This window comes from Pleurodeles waltl, chromosome 9, assembly GCF_031143425.1.
Source record: "Pleurodeles waltl isolate 20211129_DDA chromosome 9, aPleWal1.hap1.20221129, whole genome shotgun sequence".
Classification (NCBI taxonomy): Eukaryota; Metazoa; Chordata; class Amphibia; order Caudata; family Salamandridae; genus Pleurodeles; species Pleurodeles waltl.
Genome location: NC_090448.1, coordinates 935,791,667 through 935,814,219, shown reverse-complemented (window position 1 = coordinate 935,814,219; position 22,553 = coordinate 935,791,667). Strand labels below are relative to the sequence as shown.

The following is a 22,553-nucleotide window of genomic DNA, read 5'->3' as shown; positions in this document are numbered from 1 at the left end:
TGGCGCCGATTCCTTAAAAAAAGGCGGGGTCGATGAATCCAGCAGGTCAAGACACGAGGCGTTGACTTTGTGGTGTTGAGATCACACCACGGGGCCACAGGTGAGGCGCTAAAGTTGGGTACTATGGACGTCGGTGACACGGTACTCTGGACTCACGCTGTGGCAGGATTCTAGAAGCACTCGGGCGGCGTCAGGCCTGCATTGTAGGTCGCAGTCGATGCATTCAGCAGGGACCACGGCTCCGGTGCAGGCAGCGGCGTGGGTTCAGACAGCGGCGGCAGATCCAAAATTGTTCTGGAAGTTGATGCACTATTTCTTACCTTCTTGCACTAGAACTCACTCCCAAGTGGCCAGGAACTGGATTTCGCCAACTTAGCAAGTCAGGGCTCTTCTCAGTAAGAGAGCCCAGGTGCTGGCAGATTAAATCTTTGATGTCTCTGACACTTCTTAACAGGAGGCCAGCTCAGTCCAAGCCCTTTGATATCAGGATCTAGAATGCCAAGTCGAGTCCTTTCACTCCCAGGACAGAAGCAGCAAGCTGCAGACTAGCACATCAAAGCAACAGGCACAGTGGCAGTCCCTCATACAGCATGCAGTTCTTCATGACAGAATTTCCTCAGTCCAGAAGGATTCTAACTATATGGTGTCAGAAGGCCAGTACCCATTTCTGTCTTTGAAGTAGGAAAACTTGAAAGAGAAGTCTTTGTAGTGCAGAAGACCCTGCCTTTCCTGCCCTGGCCCCAGACACACTCCAGGGGATTGGAGACTGCTTTGTGTGAGGACATGCACAGCCTTATTCAGGTGCAAGTGACAGCTCCTCCCACCACTCTAGCTCAGGAAGACCCATCAACCTGGTGATGGGCCATCAGGATATGCAGGGCACACCTCATCTCCCTTTGTGTGACTGCCTAGAGTGAATGCACAAACAACTCAACTGTCATCCTGACCCAGATGTGAATTCAGCAGGCAGGCAGAGGCACAGAATGGTTAAGTAAGAAAATGCCCACTTTATAAAAGTGGCATTTTCAAACTTACAGTTCAAAAAGCAATGTCACCGAAAAGATGTGTTTTTAAACTGTGACTGTAGAGACCCCAAACCACACATGTTTATCTGCTCCCAATGAGAAATCACACTTGAAAGATATTACAAAGCAATCCCCATGTTACCCTAAGGGAGGGATACTCCTTGCAATAGTAAAAAACAGAAGTATTTCTCTATCAAGACATGCAAAACACACCATTACATGTCCTACCTTTCAAATACCCTGTACTCTGCCCCTGGGGCTACCTTGAGGGTACCTTAGAGGTAATAAAAGGGAATGCTTTGGTCTGGCATGTGGGTGCACTTGCCAGGTCAAATGGCAGCTTAAAACTGCACACACATTCACTACAGTGCCAGCTCTGAGACATGTTTACAGGGCTACTCAAGTGGATGGCACGATCAGTGCTGCAGGCCCACTAGTAGCATTTGATTTACAGGCCCCAGGCACACATAGTGCACCTTTCCAGGGACTTACTAGTAAATCAAATATGTCAATCATGGATAAACCAATAACCAATGTATTTTAGCCAAAGAGCATATGCACTTTAGCAATGGTTAGCAGTGGTAAAGTGCCCAGAGTCCTAAAGCCGACAAAAACATTTAAGAAAAAAATAGGAGGAAGAAAGCAAAAGCTTTGGGAAGAGCCCTGCAAAAAGGGCCAGGTCCAACATTCTGGCTGACAGCAACGAGAACAGAGAGAAACAGAGTATTTGAAATAATGATATACTATTCAAGAGATATTAATAAAGGCCAGAGAGAGTTCTGTAGAGGGAGGAGACTGCCTAGCTCAATACACAATTTTTAAACCTCCTAATAGTTACATTTTACTTTGATCCAACAGCTGAAGAAGAAAGGTGGAAGAGAAATTAGCCTTCTGGGAGGACAGAGGCCATCAGCATTAGAGATGTTAGGTCTTTAACAATGGTTTAAGAGGTTGGGGAATAGGCTAGGTAAGCAAGAGTGGCAGCACTTAAACTGGACAGTACTAAGTGCAGGTGTTTATTGCCCTAGAGTAAGTGCTTCTTGCTCCAAAAGGAGTAATCTGCAACAGTGTCTTTTTCTTAAGCTATAATTACCCCTGTTTATCCAAACCTCTTTTTTAATTGTTCGGACTTCGCTCCTTCACTAGTGTTAGAAGCCAGTTTGCCATTCTTTCTGGAATTATTTTGTTGTGCTACTACTGAAGAGTCATCAATAAGATGTATTATTATGATCCTTTCGCCTCCCACAAGAATTCCACTTAAACACATTCACCATTCCATCTGTAAAAATAAATGTAAACATTCCATAGACTTAAGTTGAAGCATTTATTTGTCATGCACTGTTGCCAAATATTTTCACCAACTGTCATCATTTAACATTCTGCGGTTACTATTGTTCATGGACATGGTGCATGTTTGGGTGTTGGTTCCATGCTGCTGTGCATGCCAAATCACTAAACTACCTCACTTGGTACCAGGAGGCCCATTACACATGCTTTGTTTACCAATGTCCCAAACAGTTGACACCCTAACCCCAACTTATGCCACTCACCTGGTCTGTTGCTATCAGTGTGAACTAAAGAAAGAAAGCAGGACTCTAAGACTGGATTTAATTTCTGATCCTGCCCCTGTCTTAATGAACCCTGAGTCCATGGATAGCAAGCACAGTCCATTCAAAAACATATTGGGTCTGAACATAGTGGGCAAGATTTACTAAGCCACTGCGTTGACCTTGCATCATGGAAGGTGATGCAAGGCACACAAGTGCTTAAATCAGATTTACTACATTACGCAAAGCCACCGTGCGTGGTTATGTGTGGTTTAGCAAATGCAGAGTAACGCAAGGCAGTGCAAATCGCTGCTGTTAGAAATTGGGTTTTTGGTTGGCAGTCAGGTTGCCTTCTGTCCAAGCAAGAACCCTCACTCTAGTCAGGGTAAGTCACACACAATCCAAAATCAGCCTGTCCCACCCTCTGGTAGCTTGGCACTAGCAGTCAGGCTTAACTTAGAAGGCAATGTGTAAAGCATTTGTGCATTAAATCATACAATACCATAATATAACACCACAAAAATACACCACACAGTATTTAGAAAAATATATAATATTTATCTGGGTATTTGCAGGTCAAAAACGATCAAAGTTGCAATATGAATTTGTAAAGATATCACTAAGAAGTGATATAAAGTGTCTTAAGTCATTAAAAAGCAAACAAAGTCTCTTTCAAGCACAAAGTACCTGGTTTCTGGTGGAAAATCTCCACAGAGGGCCGCAGAAGAGGAGATGCGTGGAAAAATGGTGTGTGCGTCGGTTACGCCCCTTCAAACACGGACTTGCGTCGTTATTTTTCACGCGGGGAGACGTGCGTCGTTCTACGGGAGGAAAAATGGTGTGTGCGTCAGTTGCGCCCCTTCACACACGGACTTGCGTCATTATTTTTCACTCGGGGAAGACATGCGTCGTTTTCCGGCACGCGGACCGTCTCCTTCTATGGGTCGCGGGATTACCAGATGTCCCGGGTCTGTGCGTGGATTCTCCTGCTTGTTTTCCGGCTGTGTGTCGTTCCGCGGGGCTGTGCGTCGAAGTTTCGATCTCACGGCAGGCATCGCGTCGATTTCTCCTTTGGAAGTCGGGCGGCGTTGTCCTTGCGAGGACGTGCGTCGAAGTTCCGGTCGTCCTGAAGGTGTCACGTCGATCAGCGTCGGTGTGCGGCGTTTTTCTCGCCGCGGAACAAGCTGTGCATCAAAAATTTCGGCGCACGAAGCGTCCAAGTGAAAGAGAGATGTCTTTTTGGTCCTGAGACTTCAGGGAACAGGAGGCAAGCTCTATCCAAGCCCTTGGAGAGCACTTTTACAGCCAGGCAAGAGTTCAGCAAGGCAGCAGGCCAACAGCAAGGCAGCAGTCCTTTGTAGAAAAGCAGACAGGTGAGTCCTTTAAGCAGCCAGGCAGTTCTTCTTGGTAGGATGTAGTTTCTGGTTCAGGTTTCTTCTCCAGCAAGTGTCTGATGAGGTAGGGCAGAGGCCCTGTTTTATACTAAGTTGTGCCTTTGAAGTGGGGGTGACTTCAAAGAGTGTCTAAGAAATGCACCAAGCCCCCTTTCAGTTCAATCCTGTCTGCCAGAGTCCCAGGAGGGGATGTGGCAGTCCTTTGAGTGAGGGCAGGCCCTCCACCCTCCCAGCCCAGGAAGACCCATTCAAAATGCAGATGTATGCAAGTGAGGCTGAGTACCCTGTGTTTGGGGTGTTTCTGAGTGAATGCAGAAGAAGCTGTCAACTAAACCTAGCCAGACGTGGATTGAAGGGCACAGAAAGATTTAAGTGCCAAGAAATGCTCACGTTCTAAAAGTGGCATTTCTAGAATAGTAATATTAAATCCGACTTCACCAGTCAGCAGGATTTTATATTACCATTCTGGCCATACTAAATATGACCTTCCTGCTCCTTTCAGATCAGCAGCTGCCACTTCAACAGTGTATGAGGGCAGCCCCAATGTTAGCCTATGAAGGGAACAGGCCTCACAGTAGTGCAAAAACGAATTTAGGAGTTTTATACTACCAGTACATATAACTACACCTGTACATGTCCTGCCTTTTACCCACACAGCACCCTGCTCTAAGGGTTACCTAGGGAACACATTAGGGGTGAGTTATATGTAGAAAAAGGGGAGTTCTAGGCTTGGCAAGTACTTTTAAATGCCAAGTCGAAGTGGCAGTGAAACTGCACACACAGGCCTTGCAATGGCAGGCCTGAGACAAGGTTAAGGGGCTACTGAAGTGGGTGGCACAACCAGTGCTGCAGGCCCACTAGTAGCATTTAATCTACAGGCCCTAGGCACATATAGTGCACTCTACTAGGGACTTATAAGTAAATTAAATAGCCAATCATGGATAAACCAATCAATAGTACAATTTACACAGAGAGCATATGAACTTTAGCACTGGTTAGCAGTGGTAAAGTGCCCAGAGGTCAAAAGCCAACAACAACAGGTCAGAAAAAATAGGAGGAAGAAGGCAAAAAGTTTGGGGATGACCCTGTCAAAAAGCCAGGTACAACAGCTGCCTTGCATCACTCTGCATGGGAAGGCATTCCATGAGTGGAACATGGAACTTGCAATTCCAGATTTACTAATGTCAGTAAACCTGAGACTGCGCCAAAATGGTACGCCTTCCCAACTGACGAGTAACGATGGAAAATATCATTACGTCTCCTTGTTATTTCCTCTTTCTACGTGTGCTGCATTCAGCAGCATAACTAGAAAGAGTAAAATGCATCTTTGGATTGTTTTCTTAGTGAATCATTGATTGCATAGGAGTATACCGCCATCTACTGGACATTTGCCATAATGAACTATTAAACTAACTTCACAGTTAAAAAAGTCATATAATTACCCTATAAATTATTCAGGCCTCTAATTGTTGTTAATTCAGAAAATATTTTGAATGGCTAACATTCTTGGTTTCATTGACTTAATGGATCAGTTTAATATTTAATCTTTTCATCGTTTCTTTTCCAGATTAATACGCTTTGATCTGTATATACTCGCAGTTAATTTTGAATTTCCTATATTCACCCGTAAATATATTATTTGGCGTTATATTTTCAAGTTCCAGCATAAAAGAAGTATATATATATATATAAAATAATATATATATAATAATATATATATATATATATATGTTGTTATTATATACCTGATTGTTGCATAAAAGTATATATATATACACATATATATATATATATATATATATATATATATATATATGTTGTTATTATATACCTGATTGTTGCATCTCCCAATCATTAAGTGCACAGACAAGGGCATGATGTCGCAACACACATCTCCCTGTAGTATGAGTCATTAAAAAGAAACAAAGCAAACAAGTTCTGTTAATATTCTTGCATGTTTTTTTTAAGTTGGCAGATCGTCCTTGCAGGTGGCACAATTCACTCATTCCTTGTATGTGTGCTATGCTAGTGAATAACGCCGTGACATAGAAAAACACTGCCATCCCAAGATATTTCATTCTGTCTTGATAACACATCTGTCGCATCCTATACATATCATGGAGGAGTTTGTAAAGTGAAACAAGAAAGTATCTACATGATCAAGAATATTTTTAATTAAGGAGCTTAGACCCGATACAAAGTGTGCTGAACTTCTGCTAGTTTTATAAATACTTTTATTAGGAAAACTTCTTACACATTCTGAGCCATTCCTCGTGTAGAAATACAGAAAAAGTGGCTACTCATCTGTCACTGGCATTAAGTCTACCAGTTCTTGAACTCCTTCTGTATAGATGGTAATGTTTCAAACCACATTCCAATAGAAATTAGCAGATTGCAGTTGTCTTAAAGTCCCCATAAGATACATGCCATGATATATAATGACCATGTTTATCCTTTTTAGGTCTGGCTTCAGTCAAGACCTCTTGATTTTGGTAAAGGAATATGTATAATATACTTACTTAAAGGGGCTCTCAGCAACCTCTCTTCACCCACTGGTCTGTTATTGGGTCATTCCCATTTTGCTCCCTTCCATTACAGCCTACAGCAAGAGGCAAAGGGACAGCCTTCTTAAGCCTCTGGTTAACATCACGCTGAGTGTCTGCATTTTGCTCTTTCACAACGTACACACCTGCACACAAGGAGTTCCCTTTAGTGACAGTGTTCCCTGATGTGATAGCAGGACTCTTTTGAAGTGAGCAAAGGGCACATTCCAGCTTCAAAAGTTTCTGTCTCCTTCTTGTGCTGTTGTAAAATATTTATTTCACAGCATACTCTATTTGTGTTCCTGGCTTCAGTTTCACCAATCGTTGTTTGATAAACCTTGCCCAGGAAGAAAACCAAACTATGGTTTCATTTGCAGCACACTTGTAAAAGTTTCATTTAAACATAGGTGGGGTGTAATCTGCCCTTTTAGTACCCACTATGTTATACTGTGAATTCCCCTACCTTCTTTCTTCAGCTCTTCTTTCCTGTTTATTTTCCTTCCTTCTATTTCTTTTTTTTCACTCTTTCTTCCTTTCAGTCTTTCATTCTCTTCTCCTTTTTGCCATTTCAATCTTTCTATCTTGCATTCTCTTTTCTATCATTCTTTCTTTTCTTTTCTACCTTCTTTCATTCTTTCTTTATAACCCTTTGATTACCTTCTTTCCCTTTTTCATTCATTTTTTCTTTCCCTCGTTTCTTATTTCTTTCCTTCATTTTACTTCTTTCTTTATTGCCTTTCATTCTTTTCTTGTTTTTTTCTACTTTCCTTTTGTCTTCTTTATCGTTTTTATTTCTTTCCTTATTTGTTTTCTTTTTTTTCTTCATTTAATTTTCTTTCTTTCCTTTTTTGCATCTTTATTTCTTGCCTTCTTTACTTTTTCTTTATTCTTTCCTTCTTTCTTTCTTTTTGCCGTCTTTTTTTTTTTATCTTCCTTCTTCCTTTATTTATTTGCCGTCGTACCTTTTTCTTGGCTTCTTTCTTTCTATTTGCCTTCTTTCCTTTTTGTACCTTTTTGCCTTTTCTTTGTTACTTTCATTTTTTTCTGTTTTGCACTTTTCCTTTACTTCTTTATTTATGAATTCCTCCTTTTGCCTTTTTTTGATCTTTCTTTCCTTTTTTTCCTTCTTTATGTCTATCCTTCTTTCTTTTATGCCTTCTTTGTGTCTTCCCTCCCTTCATTTTTGCCCTATTTCCTTCTCCTTCTGCCTCCCTCCCTTTTTTCTTTCATTTCTTGCCCTTCTTCTTTCCTTTTTTTGTTTGCCTTACTTCCATTCTTGGAAGCATTCCTGACTTTTTCCCCTTCCTTCCTTCCCTTCTTTCTTGCCTTCCTTCTCAAAGCCGAGGCTAGCAGCCTATGCCAGACCGATGGCTTTGTTGTTACTGTTAATTAAGACCCTTCGATTTTACTAAAAGTATGTATAACATTGTTACTTATAGGGGTTTTCAGCCACATTTCATTCATTAGTCTGTGACTGTGGCATTCACATATCTCTTCCACCCACTGCATCATGTATCAAGAGGCAATGTTAAGCCACTTTTGCCTTTGACTGACTTCACAGTGAGTTATGATAAGCTGTCCTTTCATAAGGAGTACAACACACACAAGGCACTTCCCATCAGATCTAGATGTACCATGATAATGTGTAATTTTTTGAGACCAGAAGAAACACTCTTGCCTTTATTCATTTTTGTGTTTTAGATTTTAAAAGGGCCTGGCCAAAAGGCAGACAGCCAACACAAGACCTACAGGGTTTGCCAAAGCTTGTTATGCATGGGCTTATTTGTAATTAGGCTTGTGCCAACTTTCACTGCTAGTGAAAGCTGCAAATTTTGAGTCACATTCAATCTGCAAAATTCCAGAAATTTCACATTTCTAAAATTTCATGCAATCTGATACTGGAATTGTTTGAGCAGAAAATGACTCTACTTTTCTACCCCGAGTCCCCTTAGTGATATCCTATGTGTTGTTTGAGCGCAAGGTATGTCCTCACATCCAATTTTCACATGAAGTACTACTAAGTGAATTTTATTGGATGGAGGTGGGTTTTAGGTGTGGTCTATGTGTGCAGTACTTTGATGTTGTGAATAATTAGTGCTCTTCCCGTGTTGCTCTGATTGTTTATTTGTGCTTAAATGTGAAACAGAATGAAGTAGGCTGATAGTTGTGCATGTGTTCCTGCCTTCTTTGCTTTTTTATAAATATGTTTATTGATTTGTATACACGCTCAAATTCAAATACCAGAATACCAATCACACAAGACAGTTTGAACACACATCAGTTCTCAGTTTAATATGCACTAATAGAAGTGACAATTCTAAAAACTATTTAACATTAACAACTTAAGGTAGGATCTGTGTGTAGTGTTAACTTTCAAACATGGACTGTATTATCATGACAACAGAGTTAAATTTTGCGAATCCAGACAATATCATGGGCCTGATGACGAGTAAGGCGGTCTATGGGACTGCCGTACTCGCTGTGGCAGTATGACTGCTGCACACCTGGCAGTTCACCGACAAATTACGAACCTGGTGGTCAGACCGCCAGGAGACCGCCACCACCAGGATCAGAGATCCCGACGGGTTGGTGGTTATGAAAGCCATGGTCAGCCACGGCGGAGCTGCGTGATCACGACTTTCCTTTCCGCCAGCCTTTCCATGGCAGGGTCCCCGCCATGAAACCACTGGCGGAAAGGCAGAGTTGGGGCCCCTGAACTGATCACAACCATGTCATGGGTAGTACAGGGGCCGCTCTGTCAGCACCTTTGGAATGCGCACTGTCTGCTGTGGAAGACAATGCGCATTCCGAGGGTGCTGTGCGCAGCTGCATTTGCCTCGGCTCTCTCACAGAGCAGAGGCCAATGCGGTTGCACTGTTTCAGTTCAGCAGAAACATCGAAATTCAATGGTGGTAAGGCCGCAAGCTTGATGGAAGCCTCCCCACCGCTGTATTTGTGTTCAGGCAGTCAGACTGCCAAACTCATATTTAGGCCACATATTTGGGATAGTAATATCAATTGCCAAATTTCGGTATGATATAGTCTAACCTTTAGTAGGGCCTCTCGTGTCACAAAGGTCATCAGAATGTGACAGTTTGTTTTATGATAATCACAGTTTTAATAGTTAAAGGTAGAAAGCTGCACTGACAAGCAATTTAAATGTGCACTTGCTTGTATTTCAGACTTCGACTTAGGTGGCATATGAAATAAAATCACATGTTAGAGGGATAAAAATTATGTAGTAATGTAATTTAGACTCTAAACTAACAGTGCATATAGAAACAATATTGAATTTCTAATGATTAATGTTTTTAAAATATGTGCAAAAGTGAGAGAAGTGCAGTTCTCTGTTGTACCTAATGAAATGCAGTAACAAAACCTTTTCTATTTGAAATAAAATGTGTTATTCATATTAATGAATTATTAGTAGTGCTTTATTTATAAATTTGTGTATTATGTGTTCTATTAAAATCTATCAATTACATGCATTATTATGATCTTGTGTTAGCATGAGTGAGGCCTGTTGAAGCTTGTAATTTGTGATCGTGTTAGAAATGCTGATTCATTTCCTAACGTGAATTTTCTTTTAGGTTATATTCTCATGAGAAGCTTAGCTAGTTGGTAATAAGCTGTATTGTTTAGGTATAGAGAGAATGCAGCGTAGTATTGTTGATGGAAGAACATCGTGAAACATGGACTAGTATTGTATACAATTGTTTCAAACGTGCGTAGAGTCACCGAGATGGAAGATGTTCTCATGGAAAGTTTGGGAAAGAAAGACCGAGTCTGGTGATCGATTACTATTGGATGGTGCCCCTTCAACATGACATGAACAGATACCTTTGACAAATCTGAATGCTTTGTGAATTCTAAAATACTGATGGACATTTGAACTTTGAGAAGTCCCTGCAGTTCTTAGCCGCTTGCAGAGAGCTCCTGATCCTTCCTGACGTCTTGTTAATCCTGATGTTTTGCTGATGAAAATTCCCTGAATGCTGTACCCTTGGTATATTCCACTCTGCCATTGCCTTTGATATGCCCTTTCGGCTTAGAAATTATTTTATTTTCCCCTTCAGAAGACTCTTGACCAAGTTTCTGATATGCTGAGTCTTTCCCTTTTTTTCTTGTCTTTCGCCTAACTTAGTTAGTGACCTGCAGTCTGAGATTATCTTTTTCCAAATCATTTTTGCCCTTTTTATGCTTTTTATATTTTGCCTGCACGCATTTCCCTGATTTGGTTAGTTGTAGGGTTGACCTATGTCCAGCCAAAGATTATTGACTTTGCTGATTTGAATTGACTGATGATTATTAACTCTGAGCAACATATCATCTCTGTAACTCAGATATTCTTGTTGATGATATGCATTCTTCTTCTTGAATGCTTAGTTTTATTAATGTTGGTTCACCTAAATCTATTTTAATGCCTTGGGCAACGTTTGGTGAATATGTACCTTTACAATTTGATTTTGCACATTGTCTACATAACTTTAAGCTTGTTTTTTTAAATATACTTTTAACTTTACTTCCTGATTGGGGGTTTTCCCTCTGTGGCCTCATTAATCATGGTGTTTAATTTGTTTGGGGTTGTAATGAAATTCTGTTGATAGTTCTACCACACGACTTACTGGGTCCAAAGAGTCATCCACCTCAAAGAGCACTGTTGAAAGGCAGTACCTTGTTAATCCAGTTATATCTGCTCTTTCTATTTCTGCCCATGCCACTTTGCAAGCACCATCATATCTGGTGGTTTATCATTATATTTCAAACTCCCATATTCCAGGAGACATTCATCCCACATGCGAACATTGGGTGTATGTCTACCTCGCTGTCATTTACTTTTGGACAATACTGTTTTTCCGCTTAGCCCATTTTTGAGGTCACTGTACCACTGAGAGTCCGGGCCTTACTAGGTTCTAAGGTCTATAAGTTTGGGCTTGTTTTTTTTCTTTTTAGTTTTAATCAGTAAACCAGCAGACAGATATCTGGTTTTGGTAAAACCTGACTTCCCAGTTAGTTCTGATTTGGTATCAGTTAAAGATATCTAGTATTCACGGATTATGGAGCAACTGGTCATGTGATAAAAACTGGCATCATTGAACCCACACCTGGAACATGTCTTTGAGAGTTCCTCTGGGGAGGTAATAAATCCTATGCAGCAAAAATTAAACTCACTTCTGAAGACTTTTGACAAGTCTGTCTAGAATGCTTGAGGTGAACAGGTTATTGTTCTTCGGTTGGTAGGGTCTTGAGTTGAGTCATTTGAGCTCCATACTGTTCCTATGTGGACAAAAGAGACTGTCTCTTTGTTTTTACTTCATTCCTAAATTTCAACTGATAATAGACATTTGTCGTCTTTGCTGGGGAGGGCATTCCGCAATTTTGCAATTTGTCTGGAGAATAAAGCTTACCAATACCTTTCTTCTTGCAATGTCAGTCAAAGTGCAGATCTCGAACAGAGGATTCTATTCTGATTATCCTTAGACCTTCATGGAGATGAAGAGTTTGGTTGCTTTTTAACATTCGTTGCTGTGTCCTCATAGTTACACTGTTTTTAAGGTAACAATGCATTGCCTGCACTACTTGTCAGAAAGTGTTCATCTTTGACCTTCGCTCAGACTTATATCCCTATAATTCTGTCCTGGCTTTTATATAGTTTAACTTCTTCCCTGACAATAAAATAAATCAACTGGTCTTTTTCAAAATCTTCTCCATGAAGGGAATAAAGGGAGGGCAAAAAGCACCCTTGGAAAATGTTGTAATAGCCCTGTTTAGCTTCACGTGAGCAAGCACCAAGACTCTGTATAAGCCTCTTCAAGTATAAGTGTAAATAAAAATTAAGTACCACTCCTTAAAGTCTCCTTTCACGACTTCCTAGGCTGAGCATTCCTCAACTGATTGAGCCTTGAAAGCAGCACACTCGCCTAGAAGATCCAATTCCTTCTACAGTGAAATGCAGCAGTCCGGACACTGCACTAGGTGTACACTTTCAAAGCCGGAAGGATTACAAAACAAGCGTAAAGAGGTGCAATTGTTTTGGGTAGCCACCGGCTACAGTTTTCACAGAGCAAGTTTTTTCTAATTGAACCTCTGGCTGCTGCGAGATACCGACCGCTGTAGGATAACAGATCACTTAAAAATTATTTGGGCTGGAATCACACAGAGAAAACAAACCATATTGTTTTATATATATTTTTTACATTTAGTCACGTTGTTTTCTATTTCAGTAAAGGGAGGGTGTACACTCTGAAATATGCGAAAATCAAGGAATTCTAGGCAAACATTTGTTTCCCCTGCCCTTATTCCTAGTTGTGTAGCAAGGATACCATGGGCCTTAATGCAAGCAAGATAAATAGGCCATCATCCCTTGGTCTGGTAGTACAAACAGCAATAATTATGCTGTATTGGCCCCTCAGGCCCTTAGGCACCAGAGCTACTGCACCTATTGCACTACTGATAGCTACTCCCCTGCCAAGTCCCACATTCAGCCCATTTATTTCTTCATTCTGCAAACTTTTTTGTTCATGTTGAGCAGTCCTTTACCATTTAGCCCTACAAAATACGTAGGCGTTTGTGGCATTTTCAGACATCTTGTGCACACTTTCCCTCTATCTTTATATAGAGATAACTGCAGGAGAACACTTAAGGTGGTAAATAAAAAGTGAAAATGTTTTTGAATGCCCACAAATATTTCACATTATTGGTGTTCCCACCATTCCAAATTGTCTCGCCCTTCACCATCTCCTAGCAGTATTCATTTTGCCACACATTTACTGAAATTGTGATAACATAAATTTCACCTCGTTGTAGCAGGGGGTGGGGTTGAGAGGGTTCCATTATCACAAGTGAAATGTGCAATCAAAAAATGCCACGAATCCTTAAATCAGACTTTGGGAATTTTGATCCTAAAGTATTCTTTCCAAGTATAAGAGAGATATATGTTAATAAATGTTTTGTCTTTAGATTTCAAATTTGCAAACTTAGTCCTACCAAATACTTATTAAACTATGCCAGTGGCAGATGGTTAGAAGAATATTTGACATTCGTGGTCAATTATCTAATGACAACCACCAAGCTCCTGAAATTATGACCTCAAATGACTTCAGTCAACAAAACAAAATCCCTAAAATCCCAGATTACAATCTTTTCCCGGCCATTTACAGGGACGATATCACTTAATTGGAAATGTGCAAGAAACTGTGCAAACCCATGTATCTGAGATACTCATTTTTTCTCACCACCCCGCTCGTTCTTTTATCTTCCTCCTCCTCCATAGGCCATTTTTCCCAATGATTTTGTAAATATTTTATTCTCATTGTAAACTTTAATTTAGCTTCCTTGTAAACTAAAAAAGACCATTTGACATCGGAGATTTCTATATTAAGTAAATATGATGACCTTTGCACTCTACAAAAATTAAAGCAGTGTTCACGTGCGTTGCCCTTTTGGAGTTGAGTGCAATGTTTATCAATATTCTAGATCAAGAAAAAAGCTCCCGGGACGATTATTTATATAAAATATCGATATTAAAAGCCACAAACAGAAAATAACCACTTTTAAAACAATAGTAACTAAAGTTGACGTTAGATTCGAGGGCGGATAAGCAATCTAACCAATGGACAAGCAAACAGCAATAAAGTAAACTCTAATTTCTATAACCTGTGTTTATTGAGCGAGTCGCTGTGTTTTTAACGTCAGCCTCTCGGGGACAGACTTCAACCAATCAGCAGTGAGTGCACCATGTTATCTTAATTAAATGCGCACTGTAGCTCTACATCACATCCATGTGTATCCCAGAGATTACAAGATTTTAAGATTGTTCTGAAATGCTGTTTTCATACCTCGAGGTGTCGACCATTTTATAAACGACTCCTGCGGGAGATGTAGCACTGGGTATTCCGGTGGACATAAAATACAGTTCCCCTGCAAGAAACAAAACAGAATGGGAAAGGATGAATCAGCATTTTACAAAAAATACTTCTTTTAGGAATCTTTACACAAAAAGCCTTTTATTATGCACAGTTGCATGTCTAGAGAGTGTACAGTACGGCTTTCATCCAGCTGACAAGCCAAGTTATGACATCAAACTCCATATTCCAGGCTGTGCTCTTGTACACTGTACCTCTCTGTACTTCAATTTGTCAACTGTTCCCCTCAAACTGTATCCCATATTTCTGCCATAATAAGAGCAGCAAATCAGAAAAGAAGAAATTCTTATTTGAAATTCACTCAGACTCATATCCCTATGATTCTGTCCTGGCTTTTATATACTTGACAATTACACTGAACCCGAGCAAACATTTCTGACCATCTTGCTCTTCATTTTTGTAAACTTTCTAACTCAGGACAAGGAGCTAGATTTAGAGGTAGGTGGAAATGGAAAATCCTCCAATTTCTGGAGGAAGTGCTAAATATGAACAGAATCTGTAAGTGGAATTTTCTCTGCCATATTATCTCTAAGTTGAAGGCAAGTGTCTTGTTGCACTTGCCTCAACATTTATTACTATATCCACAAATCAGAGGATATTCCTTTTCCACTCTGTTCTCAATCAGGTCCAAAATGTCTTAGATCAGTGGTTCCCAACTTGTGGTCAGAGGACCCCCAGGGGTCCATGAGGCCTCCTCAGGGGGTCAGCGACACCTTAGAAATTAAATAATATTAATAAAGTCTACATAAGTTAAGTGGCTAAATGTACAATTGAAAATTTCAAAACTCACTGTAAATGTCAAGGAATTTGAAATTGGAGGCTAAAAAATAAATTAGTATCCTCACATTTATTTGTTGGAGCAGGTGCATCAAACAGAATATAGTATGGACTATGTGCATCTTCAATTGAATTTAGGAAAGCTCCGACCTTCATATTAAAATTACATTTTTTGTTTATTTTGTATTTATATTTGTTTGCAAATTACATAAAATGTGTTATCATTAGTATATGTGTTTGATGAGTGTTTGTTTCTGTATTGTTTGTGTATTGTTTTGCATTTTGTATCAACAACAATGTTTAGTCCAGGGCTTCGGCTTCCAGTGGTGGGGTCGCCGGATTCCCAAAATTATTCTGTGTGGGTCCCCGGGTTCCAGTTAGGATAAAGTGGGGGCCACAGAAGTCAAAGGGTTGGGGACCACTCTTAGATTGTAAAAGTTTTGAAGTAAGCCTGCAAATTTGTATAGTTAAAAAGCTTTCAGATTATTGTCCTATAATCAAGCGAACTGGTGAAATTTAGAAAATCTTAGATTTTTTGTCTGATTTTGGGCAATAATAATGTTTATTTGACGGAATAGTGTACTGGGAGTAGTGTCTGCACACATCTACTCTCCTCTGTGAGCCTTGGGGATCTCCAACCTCACTGGAGAACATTTAAAAATCCAACTCAGTACTTTTTGACAAATAAAATAACTGCATAAGGACAAGTGAACAGACAGATTAAAAGTTGTGTATGGGAAAGAACAATGAGCTGTACCCATATTGAGATCTGCCTTTTCGGTAGAATTATTGGGAGGGTAGTTCTTCTTCCTACTAAACAGAGTAGTGCACAAGAATGAAATGTGTGGCTTTGCACACAACTGGAATGGAGCACAGGGATTCTGGTACCCGGAAGAAGCAATGGTACTACTCGGTAGTAATTATGCAGCAGTCCATAAGCACTTGGGTAAGAATGTCAGACAGTGGTTGAGTATCAGTATTTCTTCACAACTTCCTTAAAAGCATAGTGGTTAACAAGCAGTTTATGGAAAAAAGCCGCGGAACTAAAGCAAGGGGACTGAAGAAATTACTTGTTAGATTCTTGCCGTTTACCTTCTCCTTCAGAAAGCAAAGCAGGAAGTAACGGGGAGACACCAAGTCCAAATCACCTTTCCCTTCTCAAGAAGGAGCAAAAGGATGATTGCAGAGGCAGTTGCCAGCAAACCAGCTGTCTGCTACGTTTACTGATCAGAATTAAACCAACAAAAAACACTGAGGGGCAAAAGTACATCAATTTTACTTCTGAAATTCAGTATTAAGGCAGGACTGTAACATGAGCAAGTCGCACCTACTCTTAGCAAAACGTTTGTGAATTGAGCCCATAGAATTTTGCAGACTCTTTACATTACACAGACTCAGCTCCAATTCAGGAGAGGAGACACCCGAAGGAGAGCTCAGAGGTAAGAACATATTTAAGTTGTAGGTCCAGCCAAATCTGCCTGCTTCCATGAGAATATTCCATTCATAGTCCTCTAGATCACTGGTATTCAAAGTACAGCCCACCGGCTGCCACCGGCCCGGTAGACTTTTCCTTGTGGCCAGTCAATCTTCTGTGGGCCCTGGTAAACCAAGAAAGAAAATTGCTCCAGATTAGTTGTTGGCTTTTCCTGGTGGCCCAGCAATATCGTCATGTTGTTCTGGGCTACGTTTCCATAGATAGTGCAACATGTTTTATGGGTTCAGGGCTGCCCTACTCATAGAACAACCATAAATGACTGTAGAAACAAAGCCTAGAATCAAAAAGACAAAAAACAATGTTGCAAAGGCATGTTTGGTGTGCACTTTTAATTATGGGCTTTGTAATTTCAACAAAGCAGCCCTGCTTGTTGTGAAAGCTTAGATGAGATGTTAGACCTAACATCTTTTGGCGTGTTTCCCATGTCTTTTTGCCTTCTGACCTCCTGTTTTTATGGTATGCTGGACATTGTTTTTACTCTCTGCGCACTTTACCACTGCAGATCAGTGCTAAAGTGCTCCCTGTATAAATTGTATTGGTGATTATGGTTAACCGTGATTGGTATATTTGATTTACTAATAAGTCCCTAGTAAAGTGCACTGTGTGCCCAGGGCCTGTACATCAAATTCTGCTAGTGAGCCTGCAGCACTGATTGTGCCTCCCACATGAGTAGCCTGTAAACATGTCTCAGACCTGCCACTGCAGTGTCTGTGTGTGCAGTTTTAACCTGCCAATTCACCCTGGCAGTGCACCCACTTGGCAGGCCCAAACCTTCCCTTTTACTACATGTAAATCACCCCTATGGTAGGAACTGGATAGCCCCATGGGCAGGGTGCAGTGAATTTAAAAGGTAGGACATGTGGGAGGGAGGGGTGTTTTACATGTCCTGTGAAATACTGCCAAATGCAGTTTTCACTATTGCAAGGCTTATCTTAGGTTAACATGGGGATCGCCTTTAAATTTCTCTTAAGTGTAATTTCCCATTGGGAGCAGACAGATATTTGGAGTTCGGAGTCTCTGAACTCACAATTTAAAAATACATCTTTTAAGTAAAGTTGTTTTTTAAATTGTAAGGTGAAAAATTCCACTTTTAGAAAGAGGGCATTTTCCTGCATAACCATTCTGTGCCTGCCTGTAGAATCCACATCTGTGTAGCTGACAGCTGGGCCTCTTGCATACACTCTAGATGGGCACACAAAGGGAGCTTAGGTGTGCCTTGCATAGCTGGATGGGTCTTCCTGGGCTAAGAGTGGTGGAAGGAGCTGACATTTACACCTGAATAGGGCTGGACCTACCTGCAAAAGAAGTCTCCCCCTCCTGGAGAGTGTCTGGGACAGAGCAGGATAGAACTGGATCGTGTGAGGAGGAAGGATTTGCCTTTAAAGCTTGCCTACTTCAAAGGCCAGAACTAGTATAACTATTGGACCCAAAACCCCAGACTTTTAGAATACTTCTGGATGAAGAGGAACCTTGCCAAGGAGAAGAGCTGAAGCCATCACGAGCCGCTGCTTGCACCGTGACCTGTATGCCCGGCACTCCGCATCCCCTCACTCACACCGCAGCCTTGGTATGCCCGAAGACGACACTCTACGCTGACACCGACGCCTCTACCTGCACTGCGGGCTGAGGACACCGCTTGTGAGGTACACGAAGTACCGTCCTGTCCCACACAGCAGCTTTGGCCTTGCACCACCGCTTAGGGCCTACCGACCACAGCGCTTTAGCAACAATGGCGACACTGCCTGCACCACGACCTAGAGACACTGCACGTCATCCCGCTTCACACCACAACCATGGTCTAACCGACGTCGCAGGATGCTGTCACCGAGCCGCTGACTGCACCTTGACCTGTGGGCACCGCACGTCACATTGTCCTGTTTCACACCGCAGCCTCAACTCCATCAACGCAAGCACTCCTGACTTGGTCATCAGCCCAAAGTTTGACCTGCAACGCTTTGACTTCAAGGGCCCGACGACCTCTGCACTGACCTCTAGAACCGACGCCAGCCAACAACAGTGACGTCGCACACCAGATCTCATCACAAAAATCACGACACCCTACATTTCCAAGGTACTGTTTGAGGGTCTTCCCCACAGTAGCTGTCCTGTGACCCCGTGGTCGGCCTGAACTGTTGGATTTGTTGTTCACAACGCCATGATAGCCCCAGACATAGCTATCGACTTCAAGGAACTGTATTATTACGTTAATTCTTACAACATTAATATCTTTAATACTGTATGTTGGATTTTTCTTGTTTTAGTCTTATTTTACATAGATAAATATTGTCTATTTTTCTAAAACTGGTGTGGTGTCTTTTTGTAGTGTTTTCACTGTATTACTGTGTGTTATGTACAAATGCTTTACACATTGCTCCTGATATAAGCCTGACTGCTCGTGCCAAGCTACCAAGAGGGTGAGAAGGGGTTATCTGAGCTGAGTATCTCACTTACCCTGACTACAGTGAGGGTCCCCTACTTGAAAAGGGTATAAACTGACTGCCAATTAGAACCCAGTTCCTGACATGAGAGAACTGAAAAAGTGCCTAAACAATTATGGGATATATGGCTGTAATTACAATGGCAGGGTAAGTGAGTTGGGGGGAGCGGTAGAGAGGCAGGTAAAAAGAACAAAATATTCTGTAGGTATTTTGTTGGTCTATTAACCTACAGGCAACTGAATATAAAATATAATGCAAACACCTTAAATAAAAATAAAAAAACAGTGAAACTAATCTGTGGAAGAGCATGGTTTTGGTAGGAAAGCTGAGTTAGGTACTGCCATCACTACAGAATTCAAATGTCGGTGTGTATAACTAGAGGGTCATTCAGATGCATCGTGGTTGGTGCACTGTAGAAAAGTGATGTGCATATATAATGCTACGAGGTCTCTTTCTGTGATAGTAAGCATCTTGAAAATGTAAGTAATTTGTTTAACTGTATAACACACAGTATAACGTAGCCTACACAATTTAAATGATGTAAAGGCTACACACAGTATAACATAAACTGCTGCAAAGTGTGCAAAAAAGATTTTAAAATAAGGATTTTCCAGTAATCTTTTTGAAAGGTGACAATACCCCACTTTACCCCGACTCCTTGGTGATGCCACAGCATTGATTCGGACCTCCGACACACTCCTACCTGTACATTTTGGCCCTGAGGAAATGTTTGTGGGTACCTATGCTCTAGATGGATTATCATGAATATGAAGGGATAATGAAACAAATGTCAAGTACTTTATGTCACATCTTAAAGAATTGCTTATCTAACATCTATGCCAAGAATGGGTGCATGTTGACTTCTTGCTGTCAAGTTTGTCAAACGATGACCTCACCTGTGGGATCCAATGAATAAGAAGGCAGAGTTTGCCCTTCAGGATATTTACACACTGATGAATAAAGCCCTAAAAGCTAGCACCTGTCTATCTCATGTGGCCCAGTTACTTCTCACCGATCTTCAGGCTCTCATCCACATAGAAGACGTGGAAAGCCAAGAGGAGCTTCTTTGATGTGGCTCCACTTTAGCAGAGCACCATATATTGAGGAAATTCAGTTTTACCAAACATCAACTAATTCATAAGTCAGTAAGGGAGTTTCCTGCATTATTCTATATCCGACCACTACGAATAAAATTATGGCACGAACTGATTCCCTTTCCTTAATACACATGTACATATACATGATTAGAAATTTGAGGTTGATGCATACATCAAGAATGAGTTTTCAACTCTATGGCATGAAAAGAGGCTCAGTGTGTAGTGAACTGTTAAAACTAAAATGTATTGTTATTATGAATGAGACATTTCAGATCTGCACACAGGAAAAAAACTAAACAATTTTCAAAGATGGGATATGATGTGGTTTTCCTGAACAGTGCTTCTGTTAAAGTAATCCTTTACAGAATTAATTAGCCCGAACTATTTAGTAAAAACAGCTAGATTTTACAGAATTCCTGTAGACAATGTTGCCTGCCCACATTATTGTTAAAACCTCCTGTGCCACTTACATGGCAGTCAACACTGGCATGTCATCATGCAAATCAAAACTTCTGGAGGTTTCCTGCCCCTTTTTCTGTTATTCTAGTAGCGACTAAGAGGCTATTAATGACTAGTAGCACAAATGTATAAAATGCTGAATCTCAACGGAGTCAGTCTGAGAGAGTGAATAGGTGTAAAGGCTGGTGCCTAGCGTAGCCTGTGACGGCCATCACACAGATTTTCCAGGGCTGGCGAAGTTCAGTCTTGGACTCGGTGCCTGTATGCCTAGGTGAACCGCATGTGTGAGGTGCCCTGGCATCACCGGTAAAGATGGACACCAGTGCTTTAGGCTTCAGCACTGCAGTGCCTAAGGGGCTACCGATCAGCTTGTCCACTTACCCTTACCCATACTGTTACAGCCCCACTGACCCCACAGCACCCACCTTGTTACAAGCTAGGACAGGGTGGGGTGAAAACGCAAGATGCGGACTTGAAACAAGATTCTGAAAGCTGGAGCCTCTGCAGTGCATTAGAAGTGTCTCACATTACAGGGTGACATGCTGAAAGCAACTACGTAGGTTCGATCCTTCAGATTCTTCCTTCAATGCTGTTGTGTCTGGTTACCAAGGTCACTTGGCCCAGGAGTAAGGTAAGTCCCTGCTTGGATGCCAGATGTTCCATGGAGCATGAGCCGCCTCGGAGGAGACAAAGCTGAAGTAGGAGCGGTGGGTTAGCGGAAAGATGACATGTTGGGTGCATGAATGAGGCTGAGAGCAAGCGGTGTGTTTGTGTCTATGTGTGTGTGAGAGCACCAATGTGTGTCTGATTGTGTGACGGAGAGTAAGCAAAGGTGCGTGAGAGTTTGTGCCCGTCTGCTCTGTGGGTGCCTGTGTGCATATTTAGATCTGCTCTGTACCTGTCTGTGTGTGCATGTCAAAACGTGTGAGCGAGTGTGCTGACCGGGATGAAAAGATGCATAGACCCATTTTGTTTTCGGACACAATCCGGACAAACAGCTGCATCAGTCGGTTTCTTTTCTTTCTCACCGAAGACATTTACAGTTTGTCATGACCCTGGAGTTGCTCCCGGTTTTATCCGATTAATGTATGGCAAGAAATCCTATTTATTAGAGCTAATTCCACTCTCACAAATTAAAGAGAAATAATTTAAACGGCACACTTTATTGATTTTGCTCAGCATATGAACTGCAGCTAAAAATGTTAATTGCTGGTATTTCAATTTTAATGTCAGGTGTATGGGAAGAAATTGAACGTGGCAGTACCCTAAATCAATAGCACGCGTCTAGAGTGTTGGCATCGGGCCCTAAAAGTGATTGGTTAGCACTGGTGAATAACTATGGATACCTCTCCTGGCTTGGGTCATGGCTTTCTGTAGTAAGCCAACTGACTGCTTTTCACGCCTGGGATACCATAGGGAATTCCAGAGTAGGCGATGGCTGGAAAACTGGACACATAAAAACATTTGGGCAGTTGTCAGAAGCCTTTGAATTCCATAAATCACAGTCTTTACATAATTACTAATTAGACATGCCCTTGAGGGATAGGATATAAAACAAATCTCACGTCAACCTCATTTTAAGGAGTTCGGGGGCCCCAGGCGAGAAATAATCTGGGGGCCCCTCTTCGGAACAACTTTGATAAATGTTATTACTGATTTCCTCCTAGAAGCACCACGATGCCATACTATATTGAATTGTGTGTCAACCGATGAGACAGATAAACAGACATAAGTACGAAAGAGTAAATGTTCAGTTTCCCGGGGGACCCTTGGAAGGTGGGGACACTGCGAAATTGTCCACTTTCCCATGCCTTAAAACGTCTCTGCCTCTAGTAAGTCCTGGATTTCAAACC

At 41.4% G+C, this 22,553-nt stretch overlaps 1 protein-coding gene across 1 annotated transcript in view; it reads right to left on the bottom strand.

Moving 5' to 3' along the window:
- The window catches only part of HHIPL1 (HHIP like 1), a 152,326-nt gene that overhangs the window by 33,923 nt on the left and 95,850 nt on the right, over window positions 1-22,553 (bottom strand). Inside the window, exon 7 of the mRNA XM_069208295.1 lies at window positions 14,348-14,429. Coding sequence (XP_069064396.1) covers window positions 14,348-14,429 — 82 coding nt within the window. The remainder of the gene's footprint in view (window positions 1-14,347; window positions 14,430-22,553) is intronic.